Source organism: Hyla sarda, chromosome 3 (assembly GCF_029499605.1).
Source record: "Hyla sarda isolate aHylSar1 chromosome 3, aHylSar1.hap1, whole genome shotgun sequence".
NCBI lineage: Eukaryota > Metazoa > Chordata > Amphibia > Anura > Hylidae > Hyla > Hyla sarda.
The window spans coordinates 143,996,083-144,021,524 of record NC_079191.1 but is presented as its reverse complement, the minus strand read 5'-3'; the positions used below and the strand labels follow the sequence as shown (position 1 = coordinate 144,021,524).

At 42.5% G+C, this 25,442-nt stretch overlaps 1 protein-coding gene across 4 annotated transcripts in view; it reads right to left on the bottom strand.

Moving 5' to 3' along the window:
• Positions 1–25,442, bottom strand: part of FNDC3B (fibronectin type III domain containing 3B) — a 350,539-nt gene that overhangs the window by 135,405 nt on the left and 189,692 nt on the right. For all 4 annotated transcript variants that reach the window (XM_056565195.1, XM_056565194.1, XM_056565197.1 and 1 more), the window contains one exon: positions 3,892–3,950. In XM_056565195.1, coding sequence (XP_056421170.1) covers positions 3,892–3,950 — 59 coding nt within the window. The remainder of the gene's footprint in view (positions 1–3,891; positions 3,951–25,442) is intronic.

Sequence of the window (25,442 nt, the reverse complement as noted above, 5' to 3'; positions counted from 1 at the left end):
TGTACTAGTTTAGTTAGGCTTTATAATGATTATGTATATATTCTTCTCATCCTGTATATTTTTCTTTTTTGTATGCTCACCTGTCATGTGATCACTGATGCACAATCCCCTTTATTTAAAAAGCACAGCGCTATGACGTGAAGTGAGGCCGGATGAAGCACATACTGCGCGAAATTACTGGTGACAGCCTCTGAGTGCCCACGCGCGCCTGCAGTCCCGGTCCACTGTCTTTCTCCTGATAGGAGCATCAAGTCCCGTATCCAGCGGTGAGTGCGGATGTCTTTTATTGTCTAGAATACCCCAAATATATATTACTATAAAGTATTTTAAGGAGTATGTCTAAAATTTTTTACCATAAAGTGTTTTATTTAAATATATTCCCACTGCCATGGGCTCCATTAAGTGGAGCTCCGTCGGCAGTTCCATCAAGTTTAGCGGGGAAAAAAACCGGTGCACGCACTATTTTTTTCTCTGCTAAAATCCTTTAAAATTTCTGGATCACTGACGGACCCCATGCAAGAGAATGGGGGCAGTCAGGACCCGGCAGTAGCCGTTTGCATCTGACCCGTTTCAGGGTCCGATCGGCTCCAAATTTTTATTTTTTTTTAAAGTAAAAAAATAAAAACTAGCCTTACTATTAAGTGTTTACATGGTGTATACTCAACAAATGCTATGCTATTATGCTGTGTTCACAGGGAGTATGTCTAAACAATGTTTACCATAAAGTATTTAGAAGGAGTATGCCTAAGCAACTGTTACCATAGCATGCTTAAAAGGAGTATAACTATATACCTGTTACCATAAAGTGTTAACAGAAAATATATATAAACAAATGTAACCATAAAGTGTTTTGAAGAAGTATAACTATACAACTGTAAACATAAAGGGGGAGATTTATCAAAACCTGAGCAGAGGAAAAGTTGACCAGTTGCCAATAGCAACCAATCAGATTGTGCCTTTCATTTTTTAGAGGCCTCTTTAAAAATGAAAGAAGCCCTCTGATTGGTTGCTATGGGCAACTGCCCCACTCTTCCGCTGCACAGGTTTAAATATATTTCCTCAAAAGAGTATAGCTAAACAAAAGTTACTATAAAGTGTTTACAGGAAGCATACTTGTTACAAAAAGTGTTACAAGAAGGCTATCTTTGCCAATGTTACCATTAAACATTTATAGCAAATATACCTATCCAAACATTACCTTTTTTAATGTTGTCTTTGATTTGTTAACCATCCACGACCAATGGAAATTGAATCCAAGTGATCAGTAAGTGTAGTACAACTAAATATACTTCTATAGTATAAAGCTAAGTTACATAAATAAGTCATATACACAAGTATTGAGTAAAGATTACTGCCCCATCCAATACAGCATCAAAAAGAATCTGCCATCAATGTCTCCCGCACTAACCTGTTGGTACTGGCATGTAGTGCCTGTTGGCGACATTGATAATAATTACTTGCCTATCCCCGATCCAGGGTCCGTTCGTCCATCATGAATCTTATTTGGGAGTCAGGCTTGGTGTCCTTACGTCACCGCTGCAGCTTTCTCACTTGACGAAGCTGCGAGCAGGCTTAGTGAAGGAGCAGCGGTGATGTCAGTGTGCTCCTGCCGTGCACTAAGCTTGCCGCCCAAATAAGCATAACGGACGAATGGCACAAAGGATCAGGGATAGGTAAGGATCTTTATTCCCAGTTTCACCTTCACTACATGCCTGTATCAACAGGTTAGTGCAGGTGACACTCATAACAGATTCCCTTTAACAGCAATTCAGCCCTGAAGCGGGTCAGCAGCACTATTCTCATCTATCTGCCAAAACATAAGTAAAGTGTACACAGCATTGTTATGCAGAAAACAAACAAATTTTTCATCCCCTTGTCTACGGTTAAGTTTACCATAGAGCACTTTCTACTGTAGAATCAAATTTACTAATTGTGTTATTTTTTGCGCAAAAAAAAAAGCGCAAACAGCATTTTCTGCAAATATACACCACCTCGGAGGGCCCGTACCATAAGTGTCTATTTTGACACAGCAAGGACTGCTACTCCCATCCCAGTGTAGACGCACGTACCGCCGGCTTGTATAGTTAATAAATGCGGATCGCAGCGGGTCTCTGCAGAATGACCCGGTGCGATCTGCACCTCAGCCCCTGGACTACAACTCCCATCATGGGCAGAGTCTGTCCATGATGGGAGTAGTAGTCCTAAAGGTCCTGCAGCCGGGGGATGTGCAAGTGCCATCCCTCAGCAACGCTGCTGTACTACAACTACTCCCATCATGGGACAGGCTCTGTCCCATGATAGGAGTAGTAGTCCAAGGGCAGAGGGACAGATCTCTGTTCACATTATGTGTTTTGCTTAATGGGAACAGAGCCTTTCTGGCAGTGTGTTCCCAAACAGGGAGACTCCAGCTATTGCTTAACTACAGGCCCCCATGATGGGAGTTGTAGTTTAGCAACAATTGGAGGCTCCCTGTTAAGGAACAAGCTGCATTATGTGCGCTCTTCCCAGAGGAGAGCAAAAAAAAATGTTGTAACCCATATTTCTTGTTTTTCTTTTCTTCTCATTTCAGATACCTGAATGCGGAAGATTACGTCAGATTCGGTGGACTTTGACGATGACCAGCGTTTTTTTTTTTTTATTTCAATAAAATGGTTAACAAGGGATGTGGGTGAGTATTTTTTTTAAATAATTTTTTTTTCAATGTGTCTTTTTTTTATAATTGAATTTTCAGGGTTAGTAGTGGAAGCTGTCTTATAGACGGAATCCATTACTAAGACGGGGCTTAGCATTGGCCCCAAAATCAACTAGCGCTAACCTGCAATTATTACCCCAGTACCAACAGGCCCGGAGCATCAAAAATGGCGCTCCTGGGCCTAGGCGGTAACAAGCTGGTGTTATCTAGGCTGGGGAGGCCAGTAACAATGGTCCTCACCCACCATGGTAACATCAGGCTGTTGCTGCTTGGTTGGAATCTGGCGGATACTAAAAATAGGGGGAACCCTATGCGTTTGTTACTTATTTTTTATTTTTTTTTATAAATAAATTTTAAAAAAAAAGTGTGTGGTTCCCTCATTTTTTCAGTATCAGCCAGATGCCAACCAAGCAGCAACAGCCTGACGTTACCAGGGTGGGCGAGGACCATTGTTACTGGCCCTCCACAGCCTAAATAACGCCAGCCTGTTACCGCCTAGGCCCAGGAGCACCATTTTTGACACTCCGGGCCAGTTGGTACTAGCTCTTCCCGGAACCCCTGTGGCGGTGGGTAAAGGGTAATAATTGGGGGTTAGCGTTAGCCCGGCTTAGTCTGTCTACAAGAGACCTTCCACTACTAAGCCTGAAAATTCAATTATAGAAAAACACAACACATTGAAAAAAAATTTTTATTTAATAAAACACTCTCCCCACAACCCTTTTTTTGACATTTAAAAAAATAAAAAGCTGTTCCTCTTCGCAATCCACCAAATCTGACATAGTCCTCCGCGTTCACGTATCTAAATTTCGAAGAAAAAAAAAAACCAAAAAGTTTAGTACATTTTTTTGTTTCCACACACCAGCAAAAATGCAAGAAAAACTGACAAAACGCAGGAAAAAGCTGGGACAGTTTTTCTGGTGTTTTTTATGATGGACAAAAAACCTCAATGGCATCCGACCTCAAAGCAATAGAACAAAATCCCTATGTCCACTTTTCTTGTGAGGTAGAGAAGGAATGTACGGTAGAGCGAGGGAGGGGCATTTCTATATTTGCACAAGATTTATCAAAGGAGTGCACAGCCTTAGTAAATTCTGAGCAAGAGTGTACAATAGACAAGCAGTGTAAAGGGGTAGAACTGTGTCTACAATAGACACATAATGATAAATCTCCCCCGATGTACAAAGTTGTAAAGCACCTACCGTTAATTTCTCTATCCCTGATAAAATTTCTTGATTCTTCTTAATTTCAGGTTCATACTCTGCAATACAAACATTCAGAGGAAGAATTAACACAAATCATCACAGTCTAAAACAAATACTATTACAGTAATGCACATTGTAAAAAACATATGTATTGCCATTCACCTAGGTGCTATAAAAGTGTTCACATCAGCAGTAGATCATGGCACACCAATAGCAATATGAAAATGTACTAGAGAACTCCAGGTATACCTGAAACTTGAACAAATATCCCTACTTCAAAAGTATCACTGAATAAATATGTTGTGTATGGTCTAATAATCCAGTATATTTCACCATCTGTATCTGACAGATTTCATTGATGAAATGTTACTGTATAAATGCCAACACTGAGATTAGGAATGAGCAAATCGAATCTGACAAATCCAAATTCGTTACGAATTTCAGGAAAAATTTGATTCGCAACAAATGCGAATATCGCCGCAAATCGCTTCAGTAAACTCAATTTAGTGCGGTCCAGGCTCCAGGGCATCTAAAATGGCAGATTCACATGTGAGGACATGGGGCAAAGAATCCTGGGAAGGTGGCAACAAGGGTAGGCGGGATGACATTCTGCATGCAGCCTATCAGCAGCCAGCCACCCCTGTGATGTCATAGCCCTATATAAATCGGCAGCCATCTTGTGGCCAGTCACTTCAGCCTTTTATTGCAGAGAGAGAGAGAGAGAGACAGACAGACAGCAGTGTGTGTTGCACAGAAAAGCATGTTTACAGCAGCGATTCAACTCCCAGTCACATCAGCATTCTATTACGGAGAGGGACAGAGTGCAGTGTGTTGCACAGAAAATATTTTTTTACAGCAGCGATTCACCTCAAGCCCAAATCCAGCCTGAAAGAACTGATAGGGAAGGGAGTGAGATTGAGAGAGAGTGCAATTATGGGAGTAGTACACAGCGACTGTGTGCTGCAGCACTGGTGTGTACAACAACTGAAAAGCTAATAGTAGCCAGCCAGTTAGGGTGAGCAGAGCACTAAAAGCATATTGTCCTCTATTAAGTGTAACCTGTGCGTACGTCTAAGTGGTGTATCATTTTGTTCCTGTTAAAGTCTTAAGGGCCTAGATACTGTGAAAGGCCCGGAAAAAGTACACACCTGCTGTTGTTGAAGCGTACTGGAGCACATTGTCCTCCCATCATAATTGGGACAGTCATGCAGCTAGCAGGAAAGTCAGAAAGCTAGCTGGGTTACAGTTAGAAAATTGGTAGAGGGAAAAGTGTCAGGGAGGCTAGTCCTGAACTGGCACACCCTAACAAGTTTGACCGGTTGGCAGATGAGGGGGATGCCATTTCAGAGCTAGCAGTACTGCAGCAGGACTCTGCCTCTGTCCACAAGGGGGGTGTCGGCTCCAGTAAGGAGGAGTGCAGGGCAGGCCAGACAGGTTCTGGTAGTGGGGACTCTCTTATTAGGGGGACAGACAGGGCGATCTGTCACTAAGACCGGGATCACTGAACAGTGTGTTGTCTAGCTGGCGCTCGAGTTCGGCACATCGCGGATCGGGTTGACAGGTTGCTAGGTAGGCTGGAGAAGACCCAGCGGTCATGGTACATATCGGCACCAATGACAAAGTAAGAGGTAGGTGGAGTGTCCTTAAAAATGATTTTAGGGACTTAGGCTGCAAGCTTAAGGCAAGGACCTCCAAGGTAATATTTTCTGAAATATTACCTGTACCACGAGCCACACCAGAGAGGCAGCGGGATATCAGGGAGGCAAACAAGTGGCTTAGAAGCTGGAGTAGGAAGGAGGGGTTTGGGTTCATGGAGAACTGGGCCAACTTCTCTGTTGGATACCGGCTTTACTGTAGGGACAGGCTGCACCTGTAGGGACAGGGTGCAGCTGTGTTTTGGGAGAAGATGGCTAGAAGGGTGGAGGTGTGTTTAAACTAGGGACTGGGGGGAGGGAACCTACAACATAGAGGGGGAAGATAGTGTAGATAGAGAGGGGGGACTTATTAATGTACCTGGGGGTGGAGCGGAGGGAGGGGTTAGAATAGTTAATAGGGATAGGCTTCATAGGAAAAAAAAAACATACACCATTGAATTATATGGTGACTAATGCCAGAAGTCTGAGCAATAAAACTGACGAACTGGAGTTGAAAATGTCTGAGGAGAACTTTGACATAGTGGGTATAACAAAGACTTGGTTGGATGATAGCTGTGACTGGGTGGTCAACATACAAGGTTATAGTCTCTTCAGGAAGGATTGGACAAAACGGAAAGGGGGATTCATTATGGGTCGTAATATATGGAGATAAAAATAAAAACATTCTGATAGGGGTTTGCTATAAGCCACCAAAGAAAATGGAAGAGGCAGAAGATCAATTACTGAAGCAAATAAACAAAGCAGCAAATCAGAATAAGATGATAATAATGGACGGACTTTAACTATCCTGATATAAACTGGGAGACTGAGACCTGTGAATCTCATAAAGGAAAAAGGTTTCTTACTATAGCTAAAGACCATTATCTGTCCCAAATGGTGCAGGGCCAGACAAGAGGAGGACTTAATATTAATACTGGACTTAATATTAACCAACAGACCTGACAGAGTAACTAATGTGCAGGTAGGAGGATATCTAGGAAATAGTGATGATAATAAAATACACTATAACTTGTCCTGCAATAAAGGAACCTCGCAAGGGGCCACAAAAACAATGAACTTTAGGAAGGCAAAGTTTGATTAACTCAGAGAAGCCCTTAGCAATATAAAATGGGATAATGTCCTCAAAAACAAGAATACTGACACAAAATGGGAGACTTAAGAATATCTTAAATTCTCACTGTAAGAGGTATATACCTTATGGGAATAAAAGGGTCAGGAATAAAAGAAAACCAATGTGGATGAATAACTATGTTAAGGGGGCAATAAATGACAAAAATAAAGCATTTAAAACTACTAAAACAGGACGGCAGTGAAGAAGCATTAAAATGCTATAGAGAAAAATGTAAAATATGTTAAAAAAAATAGATAAAAGCCGCAAAATTAGAGACAGACTCATTGCCAAAGAGAGTAAACATAACCCCAAAATGTTCTTTCATTACACAGTATAAATAGCAAAAAGGTCATCAATGATAGTGTTGGCTCTTTAAAAAATGATGAGGAAGAAATTATAAACGGGGATCAGGAAAAAGAAAATATATTAAACAAATTCTTCTCCACTTATTCACCAAGGAAAATGAAATGCCAGGTGACATACAGTGAGATAAGGTAAACTCCCCAGTACAGGTCACCTGTCTAACCCAGGAAGAAGCACAGTGCCGCCTACAAAAAAATCTAAATAAACAAATCACCAGGTCCAGGTGGCATTCACCCCTTGTTCTAAAAGAATTAAGTAATGTAATAGACAGACCCCTATTTTTTTTTATATTCAAGGACGATATGGTGACAGGGACTGTTCCCCAGGACTGGCGCATGGCAAATGCAGTGCCAATATTTTTAAAGGGGACCCCGGGAATTATAGACCTGTTAGTTTAACCTCCGTTGTATGTCAATTGTTTGAGGGTTTTCTAAGAGATGCTATTTTGGAGTATATTGATAAAAAATATATGTATAACACAATAACAGCATGGCTTTATGAGGGATCGGTCCTGTCAAACTAACCTGATCAGCTTTTATGAGGAGGTGAGCTCCAGACTGGATCAGAGGGAATCGCTGGATGTCGTATATCTGGATTTTTCCAAAGCATTTGATACGGTGCCACATAAAAGATTGGTGCATAAAACGAGAAGGATTGGGCCGGGGGAGAATGTGTGTAAGTGGGTAAGTAACTGGCTCAGTGATAGGAAACAGAGGGTGGTTATTAATGGTACTTATTCTGATTGGGTGACTGTTACTAGTGGGGTACCACAGGGGTCAGTCTTGGGTCCTGTTTTATTTAATATATTAATGACCTGGTAGAGGGGTTGAATAGTAAAGTAGCAATCTTTGCAGATGATACTAAACTCTGTAAAGTGGTCCACACAATAGAGGACAGTGCACTGTTACAAATGGATCTGGATAGGTTGGAGGTTTGGGCTGGGAAGTGGCAGATGAGGTTCAACACTGATAAATGTAAGGTAATGCACATGGGGAGGAAAAAAAACAGGCTGGAATTATGTATTAAATGGGAGAACACTTGGGACGACTGACGTGGAAAAGGACTTGGGAGTCTTAGTTAACAGTAAATTTAGCTGTAGTGACCAGTGTCGGCAGCTGCTGCCAAGGCAAATAAAATAATGGGGTGCATCAATAGGGGCATAGATGTCCACGAAAAGGAAATAATTCTACCGCTGTACAAATCACTAGCCAGACCACACATAGAATACTGTGTACAGTACTGGGCACCAGTGTACAAGAAAGATATAGTGGAGCTGGAGAGGGTTCAAAGACGGGCAACCAGGGTAATATGGGGAATGGGAGAGCTACAGTACCCAGAATCATTATCAGAATTGGGTTTATTTAGTTTAGAAAAAGAAGGCTTAGGGGCGACCTAATAACTATGTATAAATTTATCATGGGACCATACAGAGATCTCTCCCATGATCTATTTATACCCAGGACTGTATTTATAACAAGGAAGCATCCTCTGCGTCTTGAGGAAAGAAGGTTTCTACACCAGCACAGACAGGGGTTCTTTACTGTAAGAGCAGGGAGACTATGGAACTCTCTGCCAGAGGAGGTAGTCATGGTGAACTCTGTGAAAGAGTTCAAAAGGGGCCTGGATGCATTTTTGGAGAATAAGAACATTGCTGGTTATGTATACTAGATTTATAGGGACAGAACGATGATCCAGGAATTTATTCTGACTGCTATATTTGGAGTCAATTTTGTGATAGATGGGGTTATGGCTCATATACTTGTAAGTTTGGGCTAATGCAATATGTAGTGCATATCACATTGGGGATATGGTCTTATGTGATGGGGTATATAAATAATATAATATATGTAAATATAAATAAGTATAATGTTATGAGAATTGTGTATCATGATGTAATTGTTGCACATGTTGATCAATTTATATGCACCTATTGATATTGTGTTCATTACTTTAATACTGGATATGGAACGAAGATCACTTATGATATACTAATATGGGACTTCTATGTTGTATGATAAAGGGATGATGTTATGGGATCCATCTGTATGTCTATGTATATATGAGTTTTGTAATAGGATCTATATTGATATAATATAATATTGTTTGCTCCAGCGTATATGTGTATAATCAGGGGCCATCTGGGGAACATTAGATTTAGAATTTGATTGTATAATTAAAACAAACAACATTTAGATGTGCGATCCCGGTGCGCAGACGCTGATCTTCCGGGCGGAAGCCGGAGCCCTGAGTGTCTAGTAAGGGCGGAAGCCGTCATGGTCACATGATGGCAGAGTCCTGGTGATGCCGCGGGGTCGGGCTTCAGGTTCCGGCGATCGGCGTCTGCGCCGATAGGAGGGTGCAGGACATAAATATCTGGGTGAGCAGAACTAACTTACCTCCTGCCGAAGTGGATTAGCCCACGAAACAACGTCCGTTGAGGGTGCCCAAATGGCCGCTGGCAGTATGCTTGGAGCAGGTAATGCATTATAAGGATTATATTATTACCATCTATTGCATTAGATTGCAGCATTACCGGGACTAGTATACATATGGATACTATGGTTTTATGGATACTATGGATACTATGGATATATGGATACTATGGATAAGGATATTTATGGTTTTATATGTATATTGCCTATGTAATTATCTATGTTATTGTGGCAGGGGACGCTGTTGCCAATTGGGGTGCATGTTTTTTATGGGTTAGGGTTGTCTGTCTTCTATTTTGAGTCTTTTTGATACTGATGTTATATGGAATTTAAATAAAGTCTTTTTTGGATTTGATGGTATTGGTTTATATCTCTTTTGGTAGCAAGTGTAGTCGGCAAGGAATTTTTACCTCTAGCATGAGGTTTTTTTTTTTGCCTTCCTCTGGATCAACTCAGTAGGGACTCATTAGGGATAGAGGTTGAACTTGGTGGACTCTGGTCTTTTTTCAACCTTATGAGCTATGTTACTAAGTGCATAACACATACGTACAACTAAGTGGTGTACTATTTTGTTCCTGTTAAAGTCTTAAGGGCCTAGCTATTGTGAAAGGACAGCCAAAAGTACACACCTACTGGTGTTGTAGACAAATACTGTTTTAAGCGTAGTGGAGCGTATTGTATTCCCTTCATATACATACATATGTATACATACATACGTATGTATGTATGTATGTACGTACGTACGTATGAATGGCAAAGAAGTGCCAGGACGCGCACAGAGGAGTGGCAGAGGCCTAAATTCATCAAGCAGAGGTCGCAGCAGACTAGGGGCGAGTGGCAGCTGGAGTCGCAATGAGAGGCCTGAGCTCTCGGTATCAGCTAGCGGTCGTGTCTCGACCAGCAACCCATCTGCCGTCATTGATTGGTATACACTGTCATCCACTTCATCACAAGTGACATCTGACACTCCCAGTCAACAGTCGGTGGGTTCTTCAGACACAACCCTCAGTTGGCACGGCCCGGGAGCAGTCCCTGACCTCCCATTGCCTCTGACCTATGCTGTTCCCTCGCCCACAGAAGTATCTTATGCTGTGGGTTCAGCTCCACTATTCACGGAGGACAATCTACTAGAGGACAGTTAGCAGCTACTGCCCAGCCAAGAAGTGACTGAGACATCCGCCGCTTCCTCCCCTAGGCGGGCAAGTAGTGATGAGGAGAGTGGCGTGGGAGGTAGTGTTGTGAGCATTTAGGCTCCTGAAGCAGACACTTTGATGATGATGATGAAGCCGATCACACTTGGGACCCAGGTGCAGAAGGGGTTTCATCCTCATCATCAGCAGAAGAGGGTTTCAGGTTGCCCGTGAGGCAGCAGCTGAGCCAGCAAGGTGGTAGCATGGTTAACAGTCAGCATGGTGGCAGAAGTGGAAAGTCTGGAGCCAAACATGCCCAGGGTAGACCACCTGCTTCGCGACAGCCTACCTTCACGGGAGGTAGTGGAACAGGGGTTCCTGGAGGATGTTAGCCTGGCCACATGCAAGATGTGTCGGCAGAAGGTGAAGCGTGGTCAGGGTTCCAATGATGGCACCACGGCCCAACGTCAACATATACAGCATCACCATAAAGCGGCTTGGAAGAACTCTTTCTGTCACTCCAGATGCTCCTGCTCCTCCAACTTCAAGTCAGTCATTCCGCCAGCAATCCATCGGCAAAGCCACATACAAGAGACAATAGTATGCACCCACTCACCCAACGGCGCAGAAGCTGAATGTGCTCCTGTCCAAGTTGCTGGTGCTGCAGTCCCTCCGTTTTCAAGTGGTGGACTCTGCAAATTTCAGAGAACTGATGGCTAGTGCAGAGCTGAGGTGGAGAGTCCCAAGCTGTCATTTCTTTGAAAAGAAGGCAGTACCAGCCCTGCACTATTTTGTGAAACAGAAGGTGGGCCAGTCCTTCAGCCTGTCAGTGTGTACCAAAATGCACAGCAGCAGCGACGTGTGGAACTTTAACTATGGTCAGGGACAATACATGTCCTTTATGGCCCACTGGGTGAATGTGGTTCCTGTACAGCCACAACAGTAACTTGGACCGGTCACGCTGCCTCCACCTCCACACTCTCAGGCCATTGTCTGGTGACAGTTTGCGACTCCGCCTACTCATCCTCTCCCGTGTCCTCAGCCTCCACTGCATGGACAAGTCTCAGTGCCTCTCCAGCATACCCTGTGTGCAGGGCACAGCGGTGTCACGCTGTTCTTCACATGGTTTGCCTTGGCGAACTGAGTCACACAGGGGAGGAACTGCTAAATGTCAATCATGAAGAAATTGAATCATGGCTTACTCCACAAAAACTGGCAATGGGAACCATGGTGACCGACAATGCTGCGACAAGGAAGCCTGAGACATGCGCCCTGAATGGCACACATGTTTAATCTGGTTGTCAAGCGGTTCCTGAAGCATTCCCCCCCATCTGCAAGACATTCTAACAATGGGAAGGAAAATATGCATGTACTTCAGCCACTCATATACCACAAAGCCCACCGTCCTTGAGCTGCAGCATCAGAATGGCATCCCCCGACATAGTCTGATTTGCGACGTTTCCACACATTGGAATTCCACCCTCCGTATGTTGGACCGACTATACGAACAAAGAAAAACCATCACCGATTTCTTGATGATCCAAGCGGATAGGTGGACTCCCCTGTGTAACTTCAATGTCAACCAGTGGCAGCTCATACGTGACACCTGCCGTTTGCTCAGGCTTTTTGAGGAAGCCACATTATTAGCCAGTCGCCAGGATTACGGGATGAACAATGTCATTCCACTGCTTCATCTACTACAACACGTGTCGGAAACAATAGCTGGTCAGGGCACTGGAGACGTGGCACCTACATCTCACGGCCACATGAGCCCCGTGGGGGCTGAACTGGAGGAGGAATAGGGGCAGGGGAACAGTGGAGCATAGTTTAGTTTTCGCAAGATGGGCGGTTTTTCTAGTCATCGTACAGGAGAGTAGGAGCTAGAGGGTTATGAGGAAGGCGAGACAGAGGACCCAGACACACCGTGTCAGTATGCAGTGGAGATAGAAGCAGGGAGTCCCTCCGAGTCACTTGCACAAATGGCACGATGCATGCTCGCTTGCATAGTGACCACCGAATTGTCACCATTTGGCAGTGGGATGACTTCTGGCTCTCCACCTTATTGGACCCTTGCTACCGGCACAAAATGGGGGCCTTTTTAACAACCACTGAGAGGGAGGACAAACTGACCTACTACAGAGACATCCTATGTAGTCAGTTGGCTGATGCCGATTTGCGCCATCGTCCATACTCTTGAAAGTCTTACTCGGGGGGACCCTCTGCACTCACCTTCCACTGCCATGGCTGCTGGGGAGGAGTGGCAGGGGCAGTACCAGCTCCATCAGCAGCAGTCTGAGTCTACAGTTGCTGATGAGTAGCTTTCTTCACCCGCATAGTGAAGCAACTCATCAGTGGCAGGTAGACCTGGAGCAGGACCTGAACCAGCAGGTGGTGGCATACCTTGACATGACCATGCCAACACACCTTGAAGATCTGCTGGACTTCTGGGCAGCCAAACTTGATTCGTGGCCCCAACTAGCAGAGTTTGCCCTGGCAAAGCTGCCCGGCCAGTAGTGTGCCATCAGAGCGGGTGTTTAGTGCGGCTGGGGGCCATTGTAACCCCAAGAACTCGTCTGTCCACGAAAAATGTGGAGAGACTGACCTTTGTGAAGATGAATCAGGCATGGATCAGCCAGGATTTCCAGCCACCAATGCCTGATGCATCAGAGTAGATTGACCATGGTGCCACACCAACACTTCACAAGTATGGATAGTGCTACACATATTTAAGGCGCTGCTCCCCAGTTACAGACATTCCTCCGCATCAGACCACAAGTAAGTATTGAGGATATGCATAACTTAAAACTTAACTTTTAGTAATATTGTTAGGATAAAATATATGTACCCACATTTTCTTTTTTTATCAAACAAAAGGAAAGGTGTGTAAAAAACGCCATATGCCACCTACACCGCCAAGTATTGATGTGATGCAAAGACCTCTAAAGGATGGATGGGAACAACGTATGGTCCATTGTAACCGGTGGGGGTAAAAACTTCCCCTGTAAGGCACTACTCTCGCATTATTAATTCCCTTCTTGGCAAGTGTTACTCGCCCTAAAAAGGGAAGCCCCACACAGAAACAGGGTTTTTAGGTGGAAGTAGAGTTTCCTGCATGGGGCCACCATTTTTAGGGTGAGTAACACTTTCCAAGAAGGGAATTAAAGGGAGAGAGATCAATCTGCAGCTAATGCAACAGCTGTAGGCACCCTGATTAAAAACCACAGGTCTTTTGAATGGATGCAGCTCATTTATGTTTCAATGGGTGTGGTAGCTGATGTGTGGGAGGGAGGAAAATGGAATTATGGGATTTGTAGGCAAAAAAGAAAAACTCAAAAAGGAAATACTAGTTCACAAAAAATTTGCCAGTGTTATGGTAATCGCACAACATAGCCATTTAGCCCCAAGACAAGTGCAGATCCTTCCTAAGCATGTCCATTACTGCCTGCCAGGTACGTACTAAAATCACCTTATGCTGAATAACCCGTTTAATAGGGCTAGAGTGGGACCTTACAGGGGAAGTTTTTACCTCCACCTGCTACAATGGACAATACATTGTTCCCTTCTACCTTTTCAAGGAAAGTGTTACTCGTCTTAAAAAGGGCAGCCCCTATATGGTCTCCTCAAGCTGCCACCACCTCCACGCTGGGTCTTTTAGCCACTATATGGTCTCCTCATGCTGCCAACACATCCACACTGTGTCATTCAGCCACTATATGGTCTCCTCATGCTGCCAACACCTCCACACTGTCATTCAGCCACTATATGGTCTACTCATGCTGCCAACACATCCACACTGTGTCATTCAGCCACTATATGGTCTCCTCATGCTGCCAACACCTCCACGCTGTCATTCAGCCACTATATGGTCTACTCATGCTGCCAACACATCCACACTATGTCATTCAGCCACTAGATGGTCTCCTCATGCTGCCAATACCTCCACACTGTCATTCAGCCACTATATGGTCTCCTCATGGTTCTGCCACCTCCATGCTGTGTCATTCAGCCACTATATGATCTCCTCATACTGATGCCACCTCCAGGCTCTGTCATTGTGCCGTTCTGCGGCAGTGATTCTAATAGCGAAGCCTCTGATCTGCATGTTATTCTGAATAACAGTATTATTTCACTAACCCAGCACACACCCTATGAGTGTTACAGCAAGGGAAAGTATTCTACACCCCTATTGAGGCTTTCTGTATGTCAGAAATCGACATTTTTAATTGAGATTTGCCACGAATAAATTCGTACCGAAACAAATTTGGGGGGAAAATTCGGCAAATCGGCTGAATCGAATTTTTCAAAAAATCTGCTTATCTCAAACCGAGATCTGTCTAATGCTCTTTTTATACCTAGGCCTATGAAGTATGGGGCATTTACTATGCCTACAAGATTTACCTATTAAATGGGTACTCCGGTGGAAAACTTTTTTTTTTTAAATGAACTGGTACTAGAAATTTTTACAGATTTGTAATTTACTTCTATAAAAAAAATCTTTATCCTTCCAGTACTTTTTAGAAGCTGTATGCTACAGAGAAAATTCTTTGCTTTTTGAATTTCTTTTTTGTCTTGTCCACATTGCTCTCTGCTGACACCTCTGTCTGTGTCAGAAACTGTCCAGAGTAGCATAGGTTTGCTATGAGGATTTTCTCCTGTTTCAGACAGTTTTTGATATGGGCATTTGTGTCAGCAAGGGCACTGTGGAAAAAGAAATAAAAAAACTTAAAAAAGCTAAGAATTTCCTCTGTAGCATACAGCTGCTAAAAAGTACTGGAAGGATAAAGATTTTTTTAATAGAAGTAATTTACTAATCTGTTTAATTTTCTGGCACCAGTTGAATAAAAAAAAAAAAAATGTTTTCCACCGGAGTACCCCTTTAACGTTTTTCTTCTGAAATTACACTTTCCTGAGAAGATGCATTTTAAAGATTGGATGCTAGTGGGCCTAAGTTAGTTTTCTTGTGTTGCAGTACTTGGAGCAATGATTTCGACATGAAGAACAATATAGAAAGCGCTTTTGGACCTAGTTAAGTAAAGATGGACTGAGTATTATTCCACTCAGCACAGGGGCAAATGTTAAGTAATACAACATATGACCACTTCATTATAGCCACTTGTTTGGTATCATATTTTAAGACACCTGATCACCATTCACACCTGACACCTTGTAGCACTAATAAGTTTTTTGAGGGGACAGCAACATTAACCCCTTAAGGACACAGCCCATTTTGACCTTAAGGACACAGCCAATTTTATTTTAGCAGTTTTGTGCTTTCGTTGACTAGTTGCACTTTGTAATGTAATGGCATCACTCATTTTACCCTAAAATGTATGGTAAACTAAAAAAAAAAAAAAAATTTGTGTAAGGAAATGTAACTCCTTAACGACGCAGGACGTATATTTGCGTCCTGCGCCATATCCCGCGATATAACGCGGGGACATGCGGTGACTCCGTGTCATATCTGGTCGGTCCCGGCGGCCATCAACGGCCAGGACCCGCAGCTAATACCGGACATCACTGATCGCGGTGATGCCCGGTATTAACCCTTCAGATGCGGCGATCAAAGTTGATCGCCGCGTCTGAATTGAAAGTGAAAGCTTCCCGGCAGCTCAGTGGTGCTGTTTGGGACCGCCACGGTGAAATCGCGGTGTCCCGAACAGCTTGAAGGGCGCGAGGAGGATCCCTACCTGCCTCCTGCGAGTCCAGTCACCAAATGACTGCTCCGTGCCAGAGATCCAGGCAGGAGCAGTCGAGCAGCGATAACACTGATCAATGCCATGCTATTGCATGGCAGTGATCAGTGTAGGAAATCAGTGTGTGAAATGTTGTAGTGCCCTATGGTGTCTATAACACTGCAAAAAAAAAGGGGGAAATAAAGTGTTAATAAATGTGATTTAACCCCTTACCTAATAAAAATCTGAATCACCACCCTTTTCCAATATAGAAAAAAAAAACTATGTAAATAAAAATTAATATAAACATATGTGGCATCGCCACATGCGTAAATGTCCAAACTATAAAAATATATTGTTAATTAAACCGCACGGTCAATGGCGTACACATAAAAATATTCCAAAGTCCAAAATAGCGTATTTTTGGTCACTTTTTATACCATAAAAAAATTATAAAAAGTCCTATCAAAACAAAAATGATACCGATAAAAACTTCAGAGCACAGCGCAAAAAAATTAGCCCTCATACATCCCCGTATGTGGAAAAATAAAAAAGTCTTAGGGATCAGAAGAGGAAATTTTTAAACGTATACATTTTCATGCATGTAATTATGATTTATTCCTGAAGTAATACAAACCTATATAAGTAGGGAATCATTTTAACCGTATGGACCTACAGAATAAAGATAAGGTGTCATTTTTACTGAAAAATGCACTGTGTAGAAACGGAAGCCCCCAAAATTTACAAAATGGCATTTTTTTTCTTCAATTTTGTCACACAATAATTTTTCTTTTTTTTGGGTTTCGCTGTAGATTTTTGGGTAAAATGACTGACGTCATTACAAAGTAGAATTGGTGGCACAAAAAATAAGCAATCACATGGATTTTTAGATGGAAAGTTGAAAGGGTTGATTTTTTAACGTAAGGAGGAAAAAACAAAAATGCAAAAACGGAAGCAGGTGAGGGGACCTCCGTCTGCCATCTTGGCTAATCTGATCCCCGCGATGAGATCAGCCATTTTAAGTGCCACACTGCCGTAGATGCCGTCATCTGTATTGATCACGGCATCTGAGGGGTTAATGGCTAACATCAGCACGATCGCTGATGCCTGCCATTACCGGAGGGTCCGCGGCAGCTGATAGCTGCCGGGACCCGCCGCGAGTGAAGCGAGCACAGGGCCGTAAATGTACGACCCTGTGCATGAAGTGAAGCTATCCAGTGCTGTACATTTACGGCGCGTGTCCTTAAGGGGTTAAACAGGATGTAAAGTAGTGAGTGCACAGCCTGTATAACAGAGTCTTTTCCTCAGTGTTGTCACATGAAAAGATAGAATAAAATATTTACAACAATCTGTGGTGTGGACTCTAATGTGACATACTGTATTTAGTAGTCCCAAGTTCTCTTTACGGGGTCTCATCGGATTCCACAGCACTGCACTCCCATTCCAACTATTTTTTTCAGGAATGCAAATAAAAGACACAGGCCCTAATTTACTATTCTAAACCAGACTTCTTTTGTCGGGTTTTTTTGGCGCATCTTTGTCTGCGACATGTTGCAGACATCGTGAGCCAGTCTGCGACAGGATGCAACATTTTTTCCCGACGGACCCGATGTGGATTCTCCCAAACCCGAAAAAGGGGTATAACCCGACATTTCTGGGCTTTCCCACGTATTTATAAAGGTTTCCAACCCGAATTTGTTGAATTGTTGTGGATTTTTTCCCGACAACTCAGAGGAGTTGGAAACCAAAACCAACAAAACCCAGTACGACAAACAGGATGCGACATAATAATAAATACCAGGGGAAAAAAGCAGTCGGGTAAGAAAGCAACATAGACTTACAACCCGATTTTCTAAGTAAATGAGGGCCATTGTCATGTTATGTTTATTGTTTTAGGACACATCTCCAAACAACAGGCCACAGCACCAAAAGATGGAAGACTCCTTATATTCATATAAAGAGCAGCGATTTATTGGTTCCCTGCATGCAACGTTTTGGCTCAGTGTCAGCCTTTCTCAAGCAAGGATTGATCCTTTGCTGTCTAATACCTTTCTATGTTGTTTCAGGACACATTGCAGAATGCTGTTCTGTAGTAGTATACACTTTAGCCACTAGATGGCGGCCTAAACCAAAGATTGCATTGTGTGTCCGAATGTGAATGCAGTAGAGAAATGAAATTCTTAGGATTCACAAAACTGTACTGTACGGTACTATGCAAATAAATATACTTTTTGCTTTGAAATTTTTGTCTTTTTTTATTTTAGGGGGAAAACAAATTAGTTAACAATCACATATCTCTAGTCCTTGAAACCTTAGTCAATGAATAGTATTGAATATAGAAATATTGAGCATTGTTAAATCTGAAAGTTTCCAAAACTTTAAAGGGGTACGCTGGTGGAAAACTTTTATTATTTTTTTTAAATCAACTGGTGCCAGAAAGATTTGTAAATGGCTTCTATTAAAAAATCTTAATACTTTCAGTACTTAGTAGCTGCTGAATACTACAGAGGAAATTCTTTTCTTTTTGGAACACAGTGCTCTCTGCTGACATCACGAGCACAGTGCTCTCTGCTGACATCTCTGTCCATTTTAGGAACTGTCCAGAGCAGCATATGTTTACTATGGGGATTTTCACCTACTCTGGACAGTTCTTAAAATGGACAGAGATGTCAGCAGAGAGCAGTGTGCTTGTGATGTCAGCAGAGAGCTCTGTGTTCCAAAAAGGAAAATGAATTTCCTCTGTAGTATTCAGCAGCTAAGTAGTACTGGAAGGATTAAGATTTTTTAATAGAAGTAATTTACAAATATGTTTAACTTTCTGGCACCAGTTGTTTAAAAAAAATAATAATAATGTTTTCCACTGGAATACCCCTTTAATCAACTTGATTATATATTAAAAGTATAAAAAACCAGAGCTATTCACACTCCGGCCAAAAGATTCAGCCAAAAGAATGACACTGAAATTCCAATGTGTGCACTGGAATATCATGGACAGCAATTGGATTTCCGAGCGAAATTTCAAGAGCAATTTCAATTCCACTTCGAGATTGCGTAGTGTGAACTCAGCCTGATTGGTCCAAGTTCACTAAGTATGGAGCCGCCACATAGATATGTGTTCTAGTGAAAAACACCTAAATGATGGCGTATAGCTGTGTTTCCCAACCAGCGTGCCTCCAGCTGTTGCAAATCTACAACTCCCAGCATGCCTGGACAGCCTTCGGCTGTCCGGGCATGCTGGGAGTTGTAGATTTGCAACAGCTGGAGGCACCCTGGTTGGGAAACACTGGCGTAGAGGCTGCACACAAATTCCTGTAAAGTTTGGAATGCGTACGGATCAGTGCAGTTTGACCCTCCACAAGTTCATGGCTGCAATGGTTGGTTAAAAACCGAATCAGATAAACAACAACAAATGTTACAAGAATAAAAGCCATAATCTGCAATTTTTTTGTGCTATTTCCATCATTTAATCCCTTTAGATTAAAGGGGGTACTCTTGGTGGAAAACATTCTTTTTTAAATCAACTGGTGCCAGAAAGTTAAACAGATTTGTAAATTACTTCTATTAAAAAATCTTTACCCTTCCAGTACTTTTTAGCAGCTGTATGCTCCAGAGGAATTTCTTTTCTTTTTGAATTTCTTTTTTGTCTTGTCCACAGTGCTCTCTGCTGACACCTGATGCCTGTATCAGGAACTGTCCAGGGCAGTAGAAAATCCCCATTGCAAACCTATGCTGCTCTGGACAGTTCCTGATATGGGCAAGGGGTGTCAGCAGAGAGCACTGTGGAAAAGACAAAAAATAAAATAAAAAAATAAAAGAATTTCCTCTGTATTATACAGCTGCTAAAAAGTACTGGAAGGGCAATCTTTAAAGGGGTACGCCGGTGGAAAACTTCTTTTTTTTTTTAATCAACTGGTGCCAGAAACATTTGTAAATTACTTCTATTAAAAAATCTTAAAGGGGTACTCCGCCCCTAGACATCTTATCCCCTATCCATAGGATAGGGGATAAGATGTCAGATCGCCGGGGTCCCGCTGCTGGGGAGCCCCGGGGATCGCTGCTGCAGCACCCTGTAATGACGGGCAATACAGTGGCCGGAGCATCGTTACGTCACGGCTCCGCCCCTCGTGACGTCACGCCCCCTGCCATAGACTTGCATTTTTTGTCTTGTCCACAGTGCTCTCTGCTGACACCTGATGCCTGTATCAGGAACTGTCCAGGGCAGGAGAAAATCCCCATTGCAAACCTGGACAGTTCCTGATATGGGCAAGGGGTGTCAGCAGAGAGCACTGTGGAAAAGACAAAAAAGAAAATCAAAAAAGAAAAGAATTTCCTCTGTATTATACAGCTGCTAAAAAGTACTGGAAGGGCAATTTTTTTTATTATAAGTAATTTACAAATCTGTTTAACTTTCTGGCACCAGTTGATTTTAAAAATAATGTTTTCCACCCGAGTACCCCTTAAAGTATCAGAGACTAGATTGCAGTGCAAGGGAAGATTTTTCAAGCTGTTTTGTATTATGTTCCCTTGGTGGGTAAAATACAACTCAGGACCATAACTCCTTCTGGTTTAGCTTTTATTTATCTTTTTTCCTAATAAACACAAGAATAGAGAATGGATTGGTTTCACTCGGCTAATATTTTCCATGCGCTAAACCTTTTCTCAATTACTTATTCACAAACATTTCCAATGCCAGCAACTCTTTCATAATCCGATCGCTGGAGTTCCCTCTCCGCTAAGGAGAACAACATCTCCCAAGGTTACAAGCTTCTATTACAAAGGGTCACAAACGGGCTCCTCTAGCAACCTTCTTGTGGATTGCACAATGGGTCTTAAGCCAAAAACGAGATGTTACATTTAGAGAACAACAAATTGAGGGGGGAAATCCGAACGGATATTACAAAAAATAAGAAAATAAATTTACACACCCCATCATAATGGATGAAAAGATACAGCAGAACAAATCCAAGTATATACATACAAGATCATTATAGAGTAACTCCATGAGCCTAGTAGAGAAGACAATCATGTATGCATCGCATATAGATAAGGGTACTTTTATTTATTTAGAGGGGTACTCCAGTGGAGAATTTTTATTTTAAATCAACTGGTGCCAGAAAGTTAAACAGATTTGTAAATGACTTCTATTAAAAAAAAATCTTTACCCTGCCAGTACTTTTTAGCAGCAGTATGCTACAGAGGAAATTATTTTTCTTTTTTTGTCTTGTCCACAGTGCTCTCTGCTGACACCTTTGTCCGTGTCAGGAACTGCCCAGAGCAGCATAGGTTTGCAATGGGGATTTTCTCCTGCTCTGGACAGTTCCTGATACAGGCATCAGGTGTCAGCAGAGAGCACTGTGGACAAGACAAAAAAGAAATTCAAAAAGAAAATAATTTTCTCTGTAGTATACAGTTGCTAAAAAAGTACTGGAAGGGTAAAGATTTTTTTAATAAAAGTCATTTACAAACCTGTACCTCCTGATTCCTGGACTGGTAGAGCTGCTAGTACTATGACATGTCAAGCTACATGTGGAGTTGCTAGTACTATGACATGTTAAGAAACAACAAAAAATACATAAATAAATAGAATATAAATAATTAATAATAAAAAAATGACACACACGTATATATATATATATATATATATATATATATATATATACACACACACACATACAATCAGTGCATATATATGTATATAGATGTATAAATAATGTGATATTGTGTGCATGTGGTTGACTTTTGTATGCTTTGTTATATATATATATATATATATATATATATATATATATATATATATATATATATACACACACATACACACACATATACGTATATACTCAAGTATAAGCCGACCCGAATATAAGCCGAGGCCCCTAATTTCACCCCAAAAACCCAGGAAAAGTTATTGACTCGACTATAAGCCTAGGGTGGGAAATACATCATCCCTCCATGTCATCATCCCCCCATGTCATCATCCAGACCCCCGTCATTAACACCCCCGTCATCATCATCCTTGTCATCATCCCCCCCCCCTTCATCATCACCGCCTGTCAATCCCTCAGGCCTTCGTCATCATCCAGACCCCCCTTTAGTTTTCTACTCATCTCACCTCCCCTCAGTGGGAAGGAAGGGTGAGCTGGTCCGGGCCATCTATGCTGCAGGGACCATCCGGTGGGGAGGGTTAGTCGTTCCGGGCTGTCCATCTTCACCGGGAGGCCCTCTTCTCCGCTCCAGGCCGGCCCCGGACTAGTGACATTGCCTTGACGATGACGCACAGGGACGTTCATGCGCAGGGCCGGCCTGGAGCAGAGAAGAGGGCCTACCGGTGAAGATGGACAGACCGGAACGACTAACCCTCCCCACCTGACGGTCCCTGCAGCATAGATGGCCCGGACCAGCTCACCCTTCCTTCCCTCTGAGGGGAGGTGAGTAGAAAACTAAAGGGGGGTCTGGATGATGACGAAGGCCGCAGTGGTCTTCAACCTGCGGACCTCCAGATGTTTCAAAACTACATGCCGATGGCTGTCCGGGCATGCTGGGAGTTGTAGTTTTGCAACATCTGTAGGTCCACAGGCTGAAGACAACTGAAAGGGATTGACAGGCGGAGAGTTCACTTGAGTATAAGCCGAGGGGGGGGGGGGGGGGGGGCGTTTTCAGCACGAAAAATCATGCTGAAAAACATGGCTTATACTCGAGTATATACGGTAAAATATATGTATGTATATATATATATATATATATATATATATACACACACACACACACACACACAGTATATTATTTTTTTTTTCTGCCTTTTGAATATTTTTTACAAAATGATGGAAATAACTACAACAGCACATATTGTATTCTTCTGCTCAATCTACCGTAGATCATTCTTTTTCAATTCTCCCTTTAAATATTATGTCTCAGATTTACCAAGCTGTTTTGCTTGCAGAAGAACATTCCTGAAAAAGTCGGTTCTGTCAGTGTTCTGCAGCTGTAGAATCGCTCACCATGTGAAGTAAAAGATTGGGCACTGGACGAGTGGTATTTATGAAGGTGATGTAATCTAGTCTTTGATGTAACGTAAGCTTTTCGTTCTTGCATCAGTTTGCGCTGGCACTGAGTATCGGAAATGTATCATTTCATATTCTTTTCACTCCCTTTGCCACATGTACAGAGCTTAGGATAACTCTCGGCCAGATGCAAAAGGGATCCCAACACTTCCAGGAGTTGCAGACACAGGACCGGAGACAAAAATCACACACAGTTTAACAGCGTTACCAGAACTCTGCAATAGTCGTGCCCTGACCGGCTTTAATAAACCTTTCTCTTGACGTCAGCAGGGCTGATCCTGAACATATGGAAGGAAGGAACAGATGTGGAATACTACTAATAATATGCTCCCAATCTAACAGTGTAGAAAGTTAAATACAGCTGTGCATTCTGAAGTCCGTTCTGCAATTGTCTCAATGTACTTATCCAGATGGAAGTCAAACCTTTCTAACCAGGGAGGCCGAGGTTGAATGTTCCACATATTTTAGGTCAAAATTTCCTAGAAAAGAAAGGTCCTACATGGTATCTTTAACTCCTAGAGAAGTGTTTTCAAAACAATGTGTATCCAGCTGGTGCAAAACTACAAATCCCAGCATGCCTGGACAGGCTTGGTTTCCAGTTTATTCTTAAAGGGGTACTCCAGTGAAAAACTTTTTTTTTTTTAAATCAACTGGTGCCAGAAAGTTAAACAAATTTGTAAATGACTTCTATAAAAAAAGATCTTAATCCTTCCTGTCCTATTAGCTGCTGAATACTACAGCGGAAATTCTTTTCTTTTTGAAACACAGAGCTGTCTGCTGACATCATGCGCACAGTGCTCTCTGCTGACATCTCTGTCCATTTTAGGAACTGCCCAGAACAGCATATGTTTGCTATGGGGATTTCCTTTTACTCTGGCAGTTCCTAAAATGGACAGAGATGTCAGCAGAGAGCACTGTGCTTGTGATGTCAGCAGACAGCTCTGTGTTTCAAACAGAAAAGAATTTCCACTGTAGTATTCAGCAGCTAATAAGCACAGGAAGAATTAATATTTTTTAATAGAAGTAATTTACAAATCTGTTGAACTTTGTGCCACCAGTTGATTTAAAAAAAAAAAAAAAGTTTTTCTCCGGAGTACCCCTTTAAAGGGGTACTCTGCCCCTAGACATCTTATCCCCTATTCAAAGGATAGGGGATAAGATGTCTGATCGCGGTGGTCCCGCCGCTGGGGACCTCCACAATCTCCCTGCTGCACCTGGCCTAGGCAGCAAGCAGAGGAAGGCAACATGCCGAAATGCATCCTTCATGTCATGATTTTTACTATGGATCAATAAATCCACATGATTAAGCATTACCGATGAGTGCTGGGTCCCTTATTCCAGGAACATGAAACATAGTCATTTTTTTTAATCATTATTCTATTGCCACATGTGATCTATGGCTGACGGCTGCTTACTTTGAGCACATCAGTAAAGAAATCCCGATTGATGATGTCAAAGCAGATTTATTTTGTTCTGTAGTTTATCTTCATTCAGATACTGGGTGCCAACTCCACACTTAGCTGCTGGACACACTGACTATTTGTTGTATCTACAGTAACTCTCCATTCCAGTGAAATGAGCTCACCAGATCCCAGCCATCCGACTCTATAAGAGTTTAATGCTTGAGGAGGCCCTGTCATGACACTAAAAGCTCAGCCCAGAACCATCATCTTCACATTCCATCATACTCCATTTTAAAGGGGTTATCCACCATAAGGTGATTTTAGTACGTACCTGGCAGACAGTAATGGACATGCTTAGGAAGGATCTGCACTTGTCTTGGGGCTAAATGGCTATGTTGCGAGATTGCAATAACACTGTGGCTAGCTTTCTCTGAACTTGTATTTCCTGTTTGACTTTTCTTTTACTACAAATCCCATAATTCCATTTTCCTCCCTCCCACACATCACCCACCCCACCCATTGAAACATAAATGCTGCATCCATTCAAAAGACCTATGGTTTTCAATCAGGGTGCCTACAGCTGTTGCATTAGTTGCAGATTGATCCCTCCACCCATTGAAGCAGACAGGCTCCCTGTCATCAGCTGACTAGTGAATCAGGTCTCGGCCGCATTGCAACCTGAGAAAAATGTGAGACAACAGTCATTTTGTATGCTGGTAAAAAT